General features: G+C 31.8%; 1 protein-coding gene across 1 annotated transcript; it reads left to right on the forward strand.

Annotated features, from left to right (window-relative positions):
• Positions 1-665: 665 nt before the first annotated feature.
• On the forward strand, positions 666-18,892 carry LOC148611951 (uncharacterized). The gene is made up of 9 exons (XM_088592984.1): positions 666-981; positions 9,262-9,570; positions 10,263-10,408; positions 10,955-11,078; positions 11,613-11,723; positions 13,770-13,934; positions 14,217-14,321; positions 15,810-15,882; positions 16,977-18,892. The coding sequence occupies exons 1-9, from the start codon at positions 936-938 to the stop codon at positions 17,617-17,619; spliced, it is 1,722 nt and encodes a 573-aa protein (XP_088449110.1). The 5' UTR covers positions 666-935; the 3' UTR covers positions 17,620-18,892.
• The last annotated feature ends 1,057 nt before the right edge of the window (positions 18,893-19,949 follow it).

Raw genomic sequence — 19,949 nt, forward strand, 5'->3', positions numbered from 1 at the left:
TGTGTACCACAATAATTAGAAAGTTTCAATCCTTATTTTTCAATGTCATCCGTATTTGGCAGAACATAATGTAAGTGGCTTTTTTATTCTTACTAGTTACATTTTGCATATGTATAATGATTTTTGACCCAAAAGTATTTTTTGTGGTTTTTGAGAAAGTTAATTAATCACACAGGAGTTGAATTTTTATAGTATATTAGCCTTTCTTACATTGCTAAAATGTATATAAATAGATCAATATTGCTAATTGAGCATTAATTTGTTACCTTTTTTTGAAGATTTGAGTGCATGCGTTCTTAAACATTTTACAAATAATATTAGTTCAATTTTTGGTAATTTTTAATATGTTTATGAGCCAAAAGAGTTTTTTCAAGTAGTATATGGATTTTCCTTCTGTACTTTTAGCTTTTTACCACAGAACGTTGTACAAAAACCACATAATTGAACTCAACACATCATGCCAATTTGAATTGTGAATAAACGTTATATGGTTATACAGTGTTACTTACTGCAATATGTGACTCGTGCCATTGGTTAACTAATCGCTATGGACCTGGCGGTATATTAAGAGTTATCAAAACTGTGAAAATTTCCTACAGAATCTATTTAAAAATGTTGTAAAATCGCATTTATATAAGCTCAATGATCTTGACATTAACTACCTTTACAATTAGTTTATTAAAGAACATCTTTGATGAAAAAAAATAGGAAAATCTATCCACTGAAAATATAAGGTATGATCTACCTTCAAGTACGTGTTTTACTGAACAATGCACCACAAAGCCATGTAGTCATGTCATTCAGAGCATGTACATTAAGTGTATCCCGCGTAGAGTACAGGTACTTCAAAATCCAACCGGAAAGTAATGTTATGTATAAAAGGGGAAATATCTTAGTCATTTATAAAAATCGTATTCTGACACTCGCTGATAAATATGTTTAGTTCGATGATAATTTGCTTGATTTTAGTCGTATTTTTGGGTAAGTTTGATCTCTTTTTATTTAGATATAGAGTAGTTGTTTGATGTAGATCTTTACAAGTGACATCGTTTTATAAGGCTTGGTAACGTAAAACAAAAAAAAACGTATTTACAAAACTTTTTTCATACAAACTGTTATTTTGTTTTATTCAATTCTTACACTACATGCTAAATATGCATTTGTTCTTTAATTCCATAGTACAAAGACAAATTTTAAGTATGATATGTATTTTTGTGATTAAAATCTTCCTTTGTTATATTCTAAGCTATTTACATATTCAAAAGGATGTTCAAATAACAAATTGTCATTATACTTTCTATATTTGTTATCTATCATAGTCACAAGGTTAGAATGTACTTGTTTGTATTACAGTCAGACAATATCACCGTCACTTAGCATTTTACATATACTCCCATTAATTGTCGTATTGATTCAACCCCATTCACGACAAATTACATCTATGGTGTATTAGTTTTTATCACCAATATTTAAGCCACATTTATAGCGGAAAACAGCACACGATTTCATTCCAGTGTTTAGTAAATGAAGAAGTTTGTTTTTTAAAATTGCAGTATAATCTATACGCTCCTACAATTTATATGCAACATTCGGTTGAAAGTCAAATTAAATTAGACAAAGTCATATATCTCTCGATAGTCCTCTTCGGATGGTCTTCAGGGTTGACAGAGATTTAAAAATGATACATTCAAGACAAGTCGGTAGAATAAGTAGTCATTTTATTTTCCTTAAACGGATGAAAAGAAATGAGGAAGAAAACTATCTACGTTTCCTGTTGCATAATGTATATCAACATTAGGGATTATTGCGTGAATACTTACATAAAAAAGGTCGTACTTATATAGAACTCGTTATAACGGGTCTTTTCGGAGAAAATTCAGACTGAAAAATAATCAATTTGCCAACACGTGTGACCGAAAAAAGAACAATTGACTTTTTTACAATGGTGCCCAGAAGCACCATAAACTGCCAAAAGGCATTGCACAACATACGTATGTAACATAGCCTCACGAAATTGTATATATCGACTTACCGTGACTCCAACGGTTTTCCTAAAAGTATTTCAAAAAGTACGATATATTCATACTTGTAAAATTCGACAAATAGAAAACTAGAAAAGTTTCTGACTATAAAACAGGTTGTGAAGTGTTTATGTCGATTAATAAATACAACACACGTAAACGTTAGAACCAAAACACATTCATTTGCAGAGCATGTACGATTTTGATTCAAAAATAATAGTTTTAAGGTCATGGCGTGTTTTCGCTAGTTTCCAAAAACGGTGCTACATTCTGTGTTATTTAAAATTGTATATAATTTCTGAAAGTCGGTATTTGGGCTGGAAGGTTTTCTCAAGTCATTTTATTTATGATTGTTAATTGAATGTTTAATCATGAACTTTTCCTCTCCTTTCACAAAGGAAAGAACTGCTGGAGGCTGACATTTTCTTCTAGAAAATGAAGCAAGCATCTCGTTGTTCCAGTGTAAAAGTTCCTTTGATAATTTACTGTCAATACTTCTAGAAAATTACGTCAAAATAATGGAGGGAACTAAGATATGGATCACCCTATTAAATCAATGGTCCCATTCGATCTCTAAAACAACAAGTAAAGAGAGATAAGCAAGACGTTCTTCAAGGACGGAAATGACATTAGCATTATTTCACCAATAGTTGATATGTTTTAATAAAAATAGCCGTATATGAGCATGAAGTTATATACTTTTGAACGTTCCCTGTGTAAAAAATAAATGCTTTAAATTAAATAAAAAGAAATTATGTCTATATTACTCTCTGGCACATGCTCTCACGCTTTTATACCATCTTTTGTCCTTATACTTAAAAAAAATGAGCTCAAATACTACAATGCTACATGTTTACTAATTTGTTATATTTGATACACTCTTTACTATTTCTTTCTTTTCTGAATTTAAAAAAAATCTGTTCCATTTCCAGGTTCTTTCATCATAACATCTGAATTTAGAGTACTACCACACATATCGTCAAAATTGTTACAGCATCACTATCAACATTCTCTGTATTTATTAATCCTCTGTTATTTGACAACCATAAATAGCAATCTTTTCAAAATAGTGGGCTTTTTAAAGCATGTTTCATCTACTACTTGATTCTTACAGAGACTGGCACTTAAAACTCATGTTGTAAAATCCTTTTGATTTTTAAGTTCCCGTCAATTGCAAATAAATATTTTGAGAAAAGACATACAAATGTGGCATTAATGGTACAAAAAGAAATTATCATTAAACGTGTAATATTTTACGGTTCAGTAGAAAATCTTACATTGACGCTGTGGCAATTCATAAGTGTTGTGTAAAAATATATTGCTGCCTTTTTGACTTGCAATAAGTCAAGTCCCAGCTTAGAAATAACGAATGAGTACAGATGAAACGACATTCGGTTAATCTTAGTTTTAAAAAATACATTATACAAATGCGAAAAGAAACCATTAAAACAATTATTTCAAATAGTGTCAAAGAGCCAAGTAACACTCCCTCCTTACAAGATTTATGTTGAATTCTAGAGGACGCTAACTCTACCGGTGTACCTGGTCCGTGCTTCAAGTTTTTAGTGGAGTCCAAGTTGCTGATTTACTTTTGTTGCTCTGTACGTATCATTTTGGTCATTTTATGTTCTTTGATGTAAGCATCTTTTTTTCCTAATCTGGTCTTTGTCCCTGTATTACATTCATTTCTTTTTCGCTAGAATCTTGGTTCCCTTAATTACCCTTTGTAATGCGATATCAATAGAGCATAACTCGTCTTTAAACAATTACTACAGCGTTGATCAATAAGTTGACGTACAATTATTGAAAACCCCCATTTACGTAATGTGATAGCACGAAATATATGATGGTATTCGATTATTAATTCTAAAATTTTATGTTTATCAATAAATGACGTTTGAAATATATAGAAATAAATGATTTTTACTTTTAAAAAAGTAATCAAGGGAACCTAGATTCTAGCGGAAATCAAACGAATGTAATCCAGGGACAAAGACCAGACATAGAAAAATTACGTTGGCGCTCAGAAAAAACTATGCTAGACATTTATAGGATTCGAGACTTCAGAACAGAATAAATGATGAACCTGTTCTTATATTGAGTGTTTTTCTATCACCTTCCAAACTGCTTTAAAGTGCCACAATACTACAAACTATCTCAGTGGACACTGCACATATGGCTTACAATGTTATCTTGGCAATCTTTTTCATATACAAAATGTTTAAAAAATATATATATATATTTCCTATTTAATCACACCATGTGAAAGATGTATTGCAGTAAACATATGCTGTCTAAAGGTTATCTGTTCAAGAAAGTAATATTCGTAAAACGAATAACTGACAAACTTTTTGCGAGACTAGCTATCTATATTATAAACTTAACTCTTCCTTGCCAAGTGTTTTTGTATTATTATTTAATTGGTGTTACATACAGTTAACAAAAAAGCTACCCCAAAGACCCCATCCGCAACTCTAATCACTACAATGTACTGTAGTGATCCCATATCCATTTCTGTAACTCTAAATCGTTTCTTGTAAGGTAAGGTGAGTTTTTTAGTAATATTTTGGTAAATTAAAATAATTCACAATTTATTCGCTGTTTTCTGTACATGTTGACGGAAAGTCAACTTATAACTGATAACATGTCTTAATGCATATATTTTAACATTATTTGTAATTACAATAATGGGAAATGATCAACTGCGACTACAACCACTTCATCCGATAGTTCTTCAGTTTCATAAGTAGATTAAAACAGCGAGAGATTTATTCTGTTTCTGAACTATTATTTTCTGTATATACACTTTCTTCTAAAAAGAAAACTTCCTCAATTTTATATGCATGTAGTATATGGGCAAATTAATAAATCCTAAAATTATCACCTTGATTATTGAACTGTAAAACAAATATCCTTTACTTACAGTACATATTGGGAACGGGGTATGCAAAATACACGACAACCCTTCCAGACAGTGAAAAACCCTTTAATTTTATTAGATTTTTGCTATGGCGAGTCAGCAGTCATCCGTTTCATAAAAAAAAAATTTCAAAGATTTTAAGGATAATTATGCATATTTGCATCAATGTACAAAGGGCAAGTGAAGATATTGTAGAGGTTTTTTAACATAAAAGTTCTTTATATCAAAAGGTAGCTCACATTCTTCAGCTTGCAGAAAATTTGTAAATACATGTAATAGTAACTTTTATGCATTATGTTGGACCAATAAAAGAATAAAATATATAAAAATAAGAGATGTGGTATGATTGCAAATGAGAGTAATTCACCAAAAGCCAAGTTATGAACAATTCAGGTCACCACACGATCTTTAATGATGGACAAAACTCATTTTTATATGACATTTGTCGGAATTTACAATGCGATTTATTTTTATTTTGTAACGTCAATTTCCATTTGTATGTTAAAATTTCAATCCCCGTCAATCGAAATTGTGCCATTTATCTAATTATCACAATTTTCGTCCTTTTTAATATTTCGGATATTACAAAGGCGGACGAAAGAAAGTGCCGACCCTTCCAGTGTACCAGTGATTTGTCATTATATTTTACTCACAAATCTACTTTATACATTTAGTTATGAATAAATATAAAAACCATTGCTAGGTCTTCTCTTTTTATTATTGACAAGAGTTGATTGTTTATGCAGTGAAACCTGAGTAAACTGACCCCTTAAAACCAAGAAACACTGTCACTTCTAAAAGTACTTTTATTGTCAATTTAAATATTTTTAACCCTGGTTAACCGAATACCTGTCTAATTTTAAAGTAATACTCCATCTAAGAATCATGCAAAATGTGATTCATGGTTGAATTATTATTATATTTCCGCCATCTACCGTCTTCCTATCAATGATTTTTAACAAAGAAATTCTCAAAAATCATATGGCCGAATCTTACGGAACTTTTCATACGTATCCAGTACCAACTGAATTTCTACCGAAAGTTTTCGAAATTCCAAGAAAGGCGACCACTTTAAAATTGCTGAAAGAGTAATCAAGCGAACCAAGGTTATAGGGTAATCAAAAGAATGTAATCCAGGGACAAAGACCAGACATGGAAAACAGACATACACAACAAAGAACATAAAGTAACCAAAATCATACATACAAAGTAACAAAAGCAAATGAGCATCTCGGACTCCACTAAAAACTGGGAGCATGGACCAGGTGCACCGGTAGGGGAAATGTCCTCTGCTTTTCTAGAAAAACCCGCCGAGTTGCTCATAAAAAGTCAAGTCCGGGGTAGACAAACGAGGAAAGGAAAACTATGGCCCGTTTAATAAATGAGTTTTCATGGTGCAGATGGATACACCATAATGATCCACGAGTTCATGATGACGACCATAAAACTTCTGTAGTGATGACTTCAATTTTGTAGCAATATAACCCTGTGCCAGAAGCATATTTGTTAGAATTCTAGCGCGATACAAAAAGTCTGCGTAGTTTCGGCAAGCGCTGGCATAACGTATGAGTTGTGATATGAACACTCCATACGCAGGTGGTGAAGGGATGTTGCCACAGATGAAAGGAAAGTTGACAATTCTGAATGAAAAGTCATCACGTTTGTCGTAAAGTTTGGTCAATAGTTTTCCTTTACCATCGATTTCTAAGTGTAGGTCAAGATATGAGGCTGAGTTCACAGTGTCTGTAGTATCCTTTATCTCAAGTTGTTTTGGGTAGATGCGATGTATCAACTCCCCGAAATTAGGATTGTTTAAAGATAATACGTCATCTATATAATGGAAACTGAGATTGAAGGATCTAGCCAAACGATATTCTTTCTTTCTGATCAGATCAGCTATAAAATCAGCCTCATAAGAGTGAAGGAATAGGTCAGAAAGTAAAGGAGCACAATTTGTTCCCATTGGAATGCCGACCGTTTGTTGAAAAACACGGCCACCACACTGGACAAATATGTTGTCAATTAAAAATTCCAGCATTTTGTAAACATCTTCCTTTGTATATTTGGAAGATGATTTGGAATTATTTCTTACAAAGTATGAGGAATCTCTACCAAGAACTACATATTTGTATCTAGGTGTACCATCTTTTTTGGAAAAACAACGATGTATAATGTTTTTAAGTCGGCATTTTAACTAAGTATTGGGAATAGAAGTATACAGTGTTGAAAAATTATAGGTTTTAATGCTATTATATTCAGATAATAGTCAGGATCCACATTGAATTAATACCACTACGGGAGTAACGAGTGTTGTGGTAGGACTGCAGACCCTCTTTGACAGTTGTGAGTATAGAAGTTAAAAGTTTTGAAAGAGATTTGGTGGTACATTTTGCAGATCCAGCTATGAAACGTTGTTTGTATTGATTCTTGTGGAGTTTAGGAATCCATTATATAGACGGTAAATCACAATCATCGCCCTTGGTAGAGAGACCAAAAGAGGATAGCACAGATTTATGATTTTCCACAATCTCTTCTTTGGAGAGTGTGTAGCAGTATAGGTCTTATCACTGCTATTATTTTCTACGTCTACCTCTGATAATAAATATTGGATGTAAAACGTTTTGCAGACAAAACCAATGTTGTTTTGGGCTTTGTCTGCTGGTACGACTACATATTTGTCATGTATAGTAGACAATGATTTTGCTACATCGGGGTCTTTGAAAACTGATGTAGCCTTAGCACTCATTGACCTACTTAAAACTTTCATTTGCTTCAAAATTAAAGACCTCACGGCCTTTAACCACTCTGACAGGGAATCAATGTCTTCTTGTTCTCGTTTTATCCATTTTCTTGCATAGTCCTCGACGGCGTCCATAAGAACTTTAAAGTTTTAATTCCAATTTATGGAGCGCGGTTCACGGTACTTGGGACCTTTAAAAGGATATTACGCAGAGATTCGTTTTCAATGATGGTTATATCTCCCGTAAGGACGTGACCAGAAGGACCATATTTGAATGGAGAGGTTTTGCAAGAACAGTCAGGTGGTTTAGCCTTGAAGACTTCAATCTCGAGGTTCTGCAATAGCTTTTTTATTATTTAAAATTTTGGATGCAATGGGTGAAGTATAGGAATATGAAATAATTGGTATGGATTTGTCTTTGAAATATAGCGGAATTTTGTTGGTGACGTTTTTGTGATGGAAATTAAGAAAAAGTCAAAATATAGAACTTTGTAATATCCGGAAACCTAGGTGCCTAGGAACTTGAAATTGGGTACAGTGGTACAGCTTGATGTGCCACACAAGATTATGTAAAACAAAGTTGCCGTTACTATAGCAATCAATTTTCCCGCAAAAAAAATTAAAATGGTCCAGTTTCGATGAAATTTGGTTTCTTGGGTGAAAATGACATTCTCAAACTAAATACTGAGATTTCAAGACCTCGTAAAAGTCACTGTTGCAATGGTGACTGATTTTCCCGCCAAAACTTCAAAATGCTCAGATTTTGGTATAATTCATTTTCCAGGGTGAGAAAATGTGCTGCATCTGAATTGTTAGGTTTAGAGACAATAATGTGTACGGTAGGTGACTTGCCCCACGTTTCGCGAAACGTAAATTTTTATTTTAATCTTTTTTATATTTTATTTAAAATCCTTCATTATACAGACAGTAACATGTGGCTTTTCATATAACCCTTGTTCATAAGAGATATAACTTATAGATAATGTACTGAAGAATTCAAAATTAAGGGAGATTACTCTGTAAATGACACTAAAATACAATAGAAACTGTCGTATTTAATGTGAATTATCTCCTAAAGCATACACATAGGAATGAATAATTATACATTTTATCATATAGACCTATAAAGCAACTCATTAATAAAGATAAAAATATGTAGCCTTTTATGGCGGTGTATCTCATATTACAGAATTTGCATGATTCTTACAAAGACTGCTACTTAAGGAGGTAGACCTGGGGTAAGGGCCATTACTCTTGAAATCAGTGATATGTTTGTATCATATTCAATTTCACCAAAGCCTACCAAGCTTCCATTTGAAACAGAATGAAATCAGTCCAGATTACTTTGATGCTTACATGAGATTGATGTAAAATGGTGAATACAAACGTTCCAACGATTTCTAAGAGTTGTGTCCCTTACCATAGGTCTACCTTCTTAAGTCAAAACAGGGTTTGATTAATACAGGTTTCAATGTACTTAGGCGTAATTTAATTAGTTAGATATTTAATTCATCTAAAATAGTTAGATTTATTTTCCTGTTTTATCTGCTTAATGGAAATCTCCCAACTTATATTTTCAGCATTAAAACAAGGTCATGCGAACATTACAACAGACAACGTGCTTACAACTGCTGATAATTTAACAATTAATAATGGTAACACAACAGAAAAGCTAAATCCTAAAGCAATCAAATTATCGATTACCTTCACAACCGAGACAAGTGAAGCGAGCAAGATAACAGAGAAGCCTAACGATATACAAATAGCAACTAAAGAGCCTGATGTATGTTTAGGGCGACTCAGAGGTTTGGGAACTAGTATTAGTACACCTTCTGGTACTTCTATAATTTATGTGAATTTATCAAGCGCCGAATGGATTCTTTATTTAGGTATGGATTTATGGATTGCATTTATTAAGTGTGGGATTAATACATACACAAATATATATATAGCCTAGCTGGTCGAGTGGTCTAGGGCGCTGGACTTAGTGCAGGCTGTGTTGCCATAGATGTCACAGCGGTACAAGTTCGAGTCCCGCGGTGGGAACGACCAAAAATTTGCTTCGCAAATTTGACAGTTCTAACATCGTTGGGAATTTTTCAGGCCCTTCTATAAGTTTACGTTATCTTCCCTGTATCAATTTGATCCGATGGAGCAGTGTAGCGAATAGAGTCGTCACATTCTGAGACGTTTATATATATATATATATATATATATATATATATATATATATATATATATATGATAATTTGATTATTCAACTTAAATAAGATACATAATAATAATAAATTATAAGACAAAAATAGACGCATGAAGTCCTACATTAAGGAGGTAGACCTAGGATAAGGGACACAACTCTAACAAATCATTGGAACGTTTTTATTCACCTTTTTACATCAATCTCATGTAAGCATCAAAGTAACATGAACTGATTTCATGCTGATTCAAAGGAAAGCTTCAAAGGCTTTGGTGAAGTGATTATGATAAAAACACTGATTTCAAGAGTAATGTCCTTTACCCTAGGCCTACCTCCTTAATCAGTGAACAATGAAGAATTTAAACATAATCTTATTACTCTCAGGTTGTAAAGACTTTAACTTTACTGCTGAAAGGAAAAGAATGCCTTCTCAAATTTTAAATCTAACCTATTCTCCACCTGTTGACATTCATCAGTGTATAAAGAATTGCACGGCATTTGCTGCTCCGTACCCCTACATCGGATTGAACGTAAGTATATATTTCATAACTACGTTCAGCGCAACATACTCAAATACCTATTATATGAAAATTTTGGTATGAAAAATATGTTTTCAATGAGTAACCTCTCATCAGAAACATTAGAATCAAATACGTAGGAAGTTCTAGATCCAGAATAAATTGTATATAAAAAGTACTCAAAACTAAAACTATCGAAATAAGAAGCCAATTCCAGCACTGATAAGGTTTACCAAATATTTCCAAAGACGCTACATTATCATATCCCCATGTTTAATACAATAAATGAAATATCAGTGTTTTAGGGGTTTTGAATTTTGTGCTACTGGTTCGCTAGATTTATGATATATAGTTCGGGTCAGACTAAATGGTGTTTAAATTAATGGATAATTGATATCTCAAATAACGATGACATTTCTGGATGAGTTTTTACTATGTTGATATTTTATTTTATTCACATGGAATTATTTCAGTTTTATACATCTAAAAATGTATTTCACAAACATAATGCCCAAAGCTTTAACCTGACTGAAATTTAATTTTGACTTTGTTTTTTAGGATGATTGTTTCTGTTTTAATGATCTTTTAACAACGCCTTCGTCTAGTAATGAACGTAGCTGTTCTAAAAATGGCAATACATATTTTGGAAGAAATAAACAGGAAATAGCATTTTACCTTAGAGGCATGTATTGAAGTTTCCCTTTAGTTAAACACAAGTAAAACGATGTAAAACAGAAATAAACAAAGAAAAATCAGCAAAATCTTGTAACAATGCTAGTATTGTTTTCTGATGTTATTGATGTTGTTGATTATTTCATGTGTTTTTGTTTATAATACACCAAAAAATGAAACCACCTTTAGTTATGTGGGATCTGTCTGAAACATCTTCGTGACAAAAGCATTCCCACTAATGTAATCTAAATCTAATGTAAATACAAAACCGACCTTAGTTTGCTATTTTGAAAAATGAGAACTCAGATGATTTCGGAAAAGTAGCTTCCTCTTCGATTTAGCTGTTCTTAACACTTTTTTTGTCTTAACACATTACTTTTTTTGAAGAATGAGTTTCTTGTCAATATTTTTTGTAGTTCAATCTGTTTTATCTGTATTTGCATTTTTCTTGTATTTTTTTCTGCAATTTTTTTGCAAAAAAAAGACTTCAAACATTCACGATAGGTAAGAGAATAGTTATACGGAAAATTCTTGTCTATTTCAGAACCTAAACGCAAATTTTTATGTTATGTGTTCCAAAAGAAGACACATATAGACGAAGAAAGAAACGTAACTCGTTGTAAAAAATTGCCCTATTTAGAATCAAGCATTGAAGGTAATAACTAAAATCAGTCTTAGAAAGTAAGGCAGGTTAACAAACAAAAACAATTTTTAATGAAGGGAGGAAAAAATACCATTCTTAATGCTTATGAACAAAATTTCGATCTTTCCAGTGTTTCCAATTTTGTACTATAAAAAGTATATATTTTTCAAATACTTACTGTATTAAAATCCATTAAAACGATAAACATTTTTTTATAGTTTGTCATAAATAAAATGTGTAGCTATGGTAACATGATAAAAAAAAACAATTTCAATGAAATACTTTGCGTGCCTCCCTTAAACTAAATGTTTTCTAAAAAAAAAAAAAAAAAACAGGCATTTGAAAAATGAAAAATAAGCAGACATGGTGTTATTACAAAGTAACAAAATAAATGTGCCTTTTTCTGCTCATTTTTCATGATTTTAATTCTTAAAGTTCGTGCGAAATTATCAAATTTTTAGAAATAGTGAACGGGTACAGAGGAGAGTATCAAAATCGATGAGTAGTACTCATTCCCCGTGAGTATTTTTAGCATCCTGTATAACAGAGTTTACGGGGGTGAGCCGTAAAGACTCAGGAAGCGGTAATAGATCACCTTGAGTCAGTTATGTATCAGAGCATCTACATAAATAGGAATTCATCACTAACGCTCCACCCCTACTAATTTTGCTATATTTTTACAATTGACTGAATTTAAACATTGCTTTAAGGTAAATACCAGTTTTGATAAATTAATTCGTTCATTGAATTAGTAACAATTGCACTTTAACAATGTGGTTATTTAAAAAGAAACCTACATTCAAGAAGTTAAAAAACTGAAAGGAGGAGATTTTTTTTTCCTACAAGGATGGAGATTTTTACCTACAGGAAAAAGACTTGGTGGTTATCAACATCAAAGGAAACAAAAACTTGAAATTGTTATAGTATTGGGATTGAAAGCGAATAACATTGACTTAATTGTGAATGAATAAAGCTGTATCATTTTTGTATGATTTTAATTACTATTGGACGTGTAGATACTTTGCCTTTACAAATACTTGGACTAACTTCTTATAAAATTTTCTGAAATTACAAAGATAAAATACAAAAAGATTTTGGAAATGCGCATTAGCTAATGTGGAATAAAACGCTAAGTACTTCTTCTATTAAACCAAAAAATGACAAAATTTGTATTACTAGTGAACATACTAAAAGTATACAAAAACTTGGACGAGCTCCAGAAAGATTTTGGAGATGTGCATTTAGTATCTGATGTGAAAAAAACACTCAGCTCTTCATTTATTACATAAAAATATAAAATGACCAAATTTGCAACAGGTTGGTAGCATTATCCAGAGTGTGTCATGACATATTTTCCTAAAAAAATATAATTACATAAACTAGAGGACTATAACAAATGGGATAACAGAATGCTCTTATTTGAGCATTGATTTTTCAAGTAAAGGAGAGGGTTTTTTTTTTAAATTACATCACACTCCGATGGTCACATACTCAAACTTCTGACAGTAATTTTTTACATATGAAGGAAAGATCTGCTTAAGCAGTTAAACTGCATGTGTGAATATGTCTGTTTGAATGACCAACAGAGTTGAACTGCATTGTTACTAATATAATAGATGAATTCATTTAGCAAATATATTTTTTTTACCTTAGGATATTTTACTTCAACAAGGTTATAGGTCACAGTCAACTCACTGTAAATATTATACCAAAACTATTTCATCTTTTAAAAACTCGATGTAGACATTTTAACCCCGCTGCATGTTTTGCTCATGTCCCAAGTCTGGCCTCTGTATGTCTTGTTTCGTTAACACTTTTAGTTTACTTTTATGTTTTTGAAGTCTATAGAGCAACTATTTCGCTGTAAATATGTATAATGTTGTTTTGGGACCAGCTGCACCCTGCCTCGTCTATCAGGATATCTTTGTCGTCCATTTAAAACCAATAGGTGGCATTAAGCTGACAATTTTCATCCCGGTGTGGTTTTGTGTTTTTGACATACTCACCATATCCATTCTCTTTATATGTTTGGATAACATGATTTTTTTTTATTAAAAGACAGGAGAATAATCACTTTTAAAGTTAGAACAATGGACTGGGCTTTCGCGCAATCCACATGTTACGATATTGTCAACAGAAATTTGACGGAAGGCAAGATACTTGACAGCGAGAATACTTTATTTCTATTAGCCGTGTATAACATGGAGTACATCCGATCTGCAGGTAAAAACTGTATTTTAGTGTGGGAATATTTTTATTTTGATGAAAAAATATATTTATATCTTTGGCATTTTACATCATAGAAAAAAAACATGAAATTAAAAGTTACCCAATCCGTTCTCACTTATTGACTAGTGTTTCAATGATTAAAACATATATTTTGACCTTATAGTATATGTCCGAATTTCATTTTTTCATTTATCCTTTTTCTGATTTTTTTCCACTTTCTTTTTTTTTTTTTTTTTGTTTATTTCTATTTAAAAATTTCAACTATTTCAATTGTAGGTAACATTTATCCAATGGAAAACTTGTCATTATTTCTTAACCGTACGAAGTGCTTCTTATCTTGTGAACAGACGTCGTTCTTACCTTTCTGTTCGAAATACCAATGCAAGTATACACAATTTTGTATTTTATATATGTATAATGAAAATGAAATGGTAGGGGTAAAGAAGGCAAAATCAATACCCAAAAACCAATAAACCAAGAGATGAAGACGAACCGAAGAATACAATCTTAGACAACAGTCAACACATATACAGCATGTACTATGAAAGTGCTTTTGTTTATGGATACCATTTCTCATGGTTAAGTGTAGATATGCAAGTTCGTGGATTCTTGAATTCGTTGATTTGAGGTTTTCTGTATACACATTAATATGAACCTTCTTTTCATTGGAAAACAAAGTTTATGGTTTGGCCTTACCACGAAAACCACGAAAACTGATACCAGACGAACAATAGGCGTAACAAACTTCCCCTTTTTCAAAGCAGCATATACATAAGATTCAATACACTATGATCATTTTTATCTAATCTTTGAGAAAGAAAAAATGAATTTTCGATTGACGACCATTTTTTCATTTCAATATGGCCAACCAAAAGCTCTTGTAATGATTTGTTTTCAATGACTGTCATCTTGAATTTCTTAATATAAAGTTGCATGCGTGAATTCAAATAGTTGTGCCAAGTTCGATTAAATTCCATTTAGCAGTCTCTAACATCCTGTGAATTAGCCGAAAGAATTATATTAGGACTATTCCGGGAATACAACGATACACTTTTTGTACAAGTCCATGAATGACGTTGTTTGATTGTCAACATAAACGTGGGCGGAAGTGAAGTCAAATGGCAATGAATGTAGGACTTTCGTTTTCACTGCATCACACAAATAAGAAGTTGAAACACGCTAAATACAATAGAATCCTCACATCGTTAGGGGAGCATAAAACATAGAAAAGAGAGAGCCAGCAACCATAATCTAGTTATAACCAGTTGAGAAGAATGAAATAACAACACGATAAGGGCGGCCTTTATAAAAAAAAAATCAGTCAGGAGGTGACTCATGCATATAAAAAGCACAATTTTGTTTTGTTTTTTTAATTCAGAAATATCTACAGACAACATATCTAGTCTTAGTTTTTCATTTGTTTTTTTCTGAAAGGGTAATCAAGAGAACCAAGGTTATAGCGGTAATCAAAAGAATGTAATCCAGGGACAAAGACCAGATATGGAAAACAGACATACACAACAAAGAACATAAAGTAACTAAAATCATACATACAAAGTAACAAAGGTAAATAAGCAACTCGGACTCCACTAAAAACTGGGAGCATGGACCAGGTGCACCGGTAGGGTAAGCGTCCTCTGATTCTTGATTGGATTGATTCAAAAGGAAGGGCGTGAATGCATAGTCTTTTCCTCTAAAATGTAGGTATGAATACAGAATGTGCTATACTTACGTAAAAAAGATGACGTATTATGTGTCAATCTCAGTAAGAATCAGGCATTGGATGAAATCTGGTATGAAAAATGAAAAATCCCTACATTTTGAAAGTTTGATTTGACTATTCGCATCATTAGATTCAACTTTTTATAGGTATAATTATGGGTGCATCTGCTGGAGGAGCATTTGTGGTCTTGTTGGTAGTGGCTGTCTGTTGTGTTTATAGGTATAATCTTTATTGATTTCTTGTGTTTAACAAATGTCTTTTATAATGCTAGTTCGGATTCTCGGCAAAAGTACCAAAGCGTCAATAGTGGGATGATTCAATACGGGAAAATCCCAAAACATGGCCTAATCATGAACACATGAAACAGACACGATCTACATACACCGTGTGGCGAACCGAATAAAAAGGATTACACATAAAACTGAAGATAAGGGTAACAAGACGTCACACAAAAAGCTTAAGCAATGGCTATATGAATTCCCACAAAAATATGAGTGACCGAGTTCCTAAAGGCTTTGAACCCCTGTAACTAGAAAGAGATGTGATATTGTGTCAGTGACAAGTTAATGGGAATGTAGATAAATATACTGTTTTTTTTTAAGTTAAAAGACCGATAAACCACGAATTCAAGTATTCGACGAAATGTTCTTTTTCCTCTCACCACGAAAATTGATACCCACAAAAATAAAAGAATCCACAGTATATAATCTGGTTCCGGGCTGCAAAAGAGACCGAATTTTAAAATATAGGGTCAAAAATTACAGGAAAATAAACAAGCCTATGGGGTTATGGGAGACGATAATGAGATGGGAACCGATAAAAAGGTTTAGGGCTACAACAATATGAATTGGCGCTACAAAAAAAGAGAGAACAGGCAAATATCGTTTTTTGTTATTGTATCTAGAGAAAAAAAACGCCTAAAAGGTAGAGTACACTTGTGAATAGATTAACCGAACCTATTTGTGAAAATGTAGACGTATGTTCTATGGTAGAACTCCATATTATACTATACAGAATTTTGTCATTTAGTTGATAAGAAAATTACTGTTAAAATACATTTACATTGTATATTGACTGATGGACATGACATCATGCACGTGTATTTTAGTTAAACGTACAAAGAGACTTAAAATCGAATCCCAAACCCAAAATAACATTATATTATGATCATGATTATAAAATGTGGTATTTGTTTTCGATCATAGTACATTACAACGAAAATGATCAGTGGGTAAAATACTAAAAAAATCAAAATTATTCAATTATCTTTATGATTTCAATTAAAGAAAATACATATCGTTTTCACCAAACAGGAGTAGGAAAGCCGCTATAAAGTATACCTCTCAGGAGATTGCTATCAATATGGAGCCTATCGACATATATAGCATGGCTGTTCCAATTACTAATACAGAAAACTGTACAGGTCCAGGTGTTACTTTACAAGACACATTTTGTGACAGATCAACACCAAAAGTGTTGTATTCAAATGCTTCAACAATTAAAACACCGACAGGAAATGAAGCTTTTATAAAGAATATCTCTCAAGAGATTGGTGACAATATGGAACCTCTACAGTCAGCGGGGCTACTAAACTTGTATAGCATGGTTGTTCCTGTCACTGATAAGGGAAGCTATATCAGCCAAGATTTGACTTTAAAAGACACATTTTGTGATAGTTCAACACCTAACGTGCTGTATTCAACTGCTTCAAGAATTACAACGGATACTGAGTACAATGAGCTCAGTAGAGATAAAGAAAATGAACTTACAAAGACCAGGACAGAAATGACTGAAACAGAGAATGCGTACAACAGCTTGAACCACACACTTGTTTCTGACAGTGAAGTGAAAAACTTCTACGATAGAGTAAAACCAACTGTGAAATCGTTGGTTGGAGAGGATAGCAAAAGATTCGTTGGGACTGAATATGATTCCATTGAAATCTTAAAAAATTGAAAAAGTAAGAAAATATGATGCCATCATTTACATTTCATATCTATTGCGTTATGTAAAACGTCAACTTTTTTCACTAAGCCTCAAATTTCATAATTCATTGGATCATATCTAAATGAGATTTAACATTAAACAAAAGTTTGACTAAGTTTTATTTGTAGGCAATTTAACTCGAATATTCGGTAAAACGTTACATGTAAAGTAAAGAGATTATGCAGGCACTTATACCACCGACATCTTAAATAACTATTTTAACTACATTATCTGTAGTGAAGAAATAATTAGTAGATATACAGAGGTGTGAGTAATTACATGGAATTCCGATGAACCTCTTTATGACAAAGCAAATGTGGCATCATTCATCATTGTTTTTGAAAGGCGATGTCAAAAACGAAAAAGACAGACTTTCTGTGAGTTGATCAATGTGAAACCCGGTTTAACGTGTTCAAAACTAAATTTTTATAAGCTAGACAAATAAACCTAGTAACAGGAAGTAATACTGTTGAACCTGAAAAAAACAGATGTAGAATCCAAAATTCAGACACTGAATATGGTAAAGGTGATTCATTGTGCAGTAAACCCTACCAACTAAACAGCACTTTTTCGGTCTACCGATACGCAGGTCATTTGTTTAGGGGAAAGTTATGTTCCTTTTTGCACATATGTCTGTATTTTGGAGAAAAAACATATTAATCTATTTTTCACTTGGAAATAATCAAATAAAAAAACTACTGCTTTTACAGTGTCATTTTCATTTACAATCTTTACCATTTTCATATCAAAAGTTATTCATCTTTTTTATTACTCTAGTTCTGTGAGATTCTCATATTATTTCTACATACATACTTGATCTTTATTATAAAAAAATGTATCTGATTCTCTTGAATGGGAGCTGTGCATAGTTGGATTACCTCCAACTCTTAAAATATTCTGTAATATATTTATATAAGGTTAATACAATAGTTTTTATTTCTAAAAAATCAAAGTTTAATACTCTCTGTACAAAGGTCATTACATCTTAATCCTGGATTGCTATTACTTAACATTGATAAACAGTACAATATATATTTTGTTATGCATTATACATTACAATAAGGAAAAGGATGGTCTAGTTTACCTTACTAGTGCCTAAAATTTAAGTAAACAATAAACTTCTTTTCAGTGTTCTTACAATTAGGTGTCCATACATATCTTTCAGTATGTCACTTCATTCAATAAAAAAGTTCTAATGTATATGGTTTTGACATAGTTTAAGGTAGCAGTTTGATTTTATAAACAGGGGCTAATTAATTCAGGTCAAAAACCCATCAAATTTACTTTTATTTCTTATTCAAAAATAGTTACACATCAAATAGCAAAATTTTGTTTTTCAATCAATCGGTCGTTTCATTTTTAACTAAACATTGTATTGATTATACATGAAATGGACACTTTGCAAGAGTTATCGTTCTTGATTTGTTTGATTAAAATGGTAGATGAATGTGGTTTTTTGTTTTTGTTTTTGTTTTTGTTTTTGTTTTTTTGTTTGTTTGTTTGTTTTTTTGTTTTTGTTTGTTTTGTGTTTTTTTTAATTTTGGGTTGTTTTTTTTTTCTCAAAATGAAGACTATGGTTAAGTGAAAATATGGCCGTTTTTAGATCGAAAGACCATTTTTTATTCGCGATGAGTTCTTTTGTACAATTAATTACCATTTTCAGTACCTGAATTTTAAATGGGTGGGCAGACATTTCTTGTCATTTTTAACAGCAAGGTGAAATTGTGTGTGACATTTAAGATCACGTTGTGCATTTGTATTCTACTGGGTGGAATATGTTTCTTATAAGAAAAGATAATTTTTGATAAAAAAAAAAAAAAGAGATTATTCTGAGGAGCTAATATAAAATACTTCTTTATATATATGTCATGCTTAACAAATAAAAATACATTCTCCGTGAACAAAAATAAGGATTTTGAAAAGGAAATACTTAAGTCAACACGGAATTATACTTATCAAAGTAAGTATTTAAATATCTATTCATTCATGATTAAAAAATTCCGGCTTGTTAATAATTTATATTTTATTTTTATTTTAGTTTTCATTGTATACTGAGAACGTATTACTAATTTTGTATTTTATTTTAACGCAAGTGCTTGGAAATCACGCTTATAGAAAGTAAAATAGTTTTAAAAATATATAATATAATTATAAATGTAAATATAGAAACTATTTGGTACAATGGAAACAGCTTTGCGGATGTGTAATGAGTAGTTGTCAGTATGTAATAAGTACTGCTATTTTTGTTCACACCCTGTAAAGCAGAGCATGTAAGCAACCAAGGTGATTCAAAGTAAATA

Source organism: Perna viridis, chromosome 7 (assembly GCF_037379345.1).
Source record: "Perna viridis isolate PV_CMFRI_1.1 ecotype Kerala chromosome 7, ASM3737934v1, whole genome shotgun sequence".
Classification (NCBI taxonomy): Eukaryota; Metazoa; Mollusca; class Bivalvia; order Mytilida; family Mytilidae; genus Perna; species Perna viridis.

Bases quoted from the DNA above. Each gene is read 5' to 3' on its own strand.
- LOC148611951 (XM_088592984.1), top strand. From the start codon at position 936: ATGTTTAGTTCGATGATAATTTGCTTGATTTTAGTCGTATTTTTGG. The intron at 10,409-10,954 runs GTAAGTATATAT...TTTGTTTTTTAG, and splicing joins ACCCCTACATCGGATTGAAC to GATGATTGTTTCTGTTTTAA. The intron at 11,724-13,769 runs GTAATAACTAAA...TTTTATTAAAAG, and splicing joins TTTAGAATCAAGCATTGAAG to ACAGGAGAATAATCACTTTT.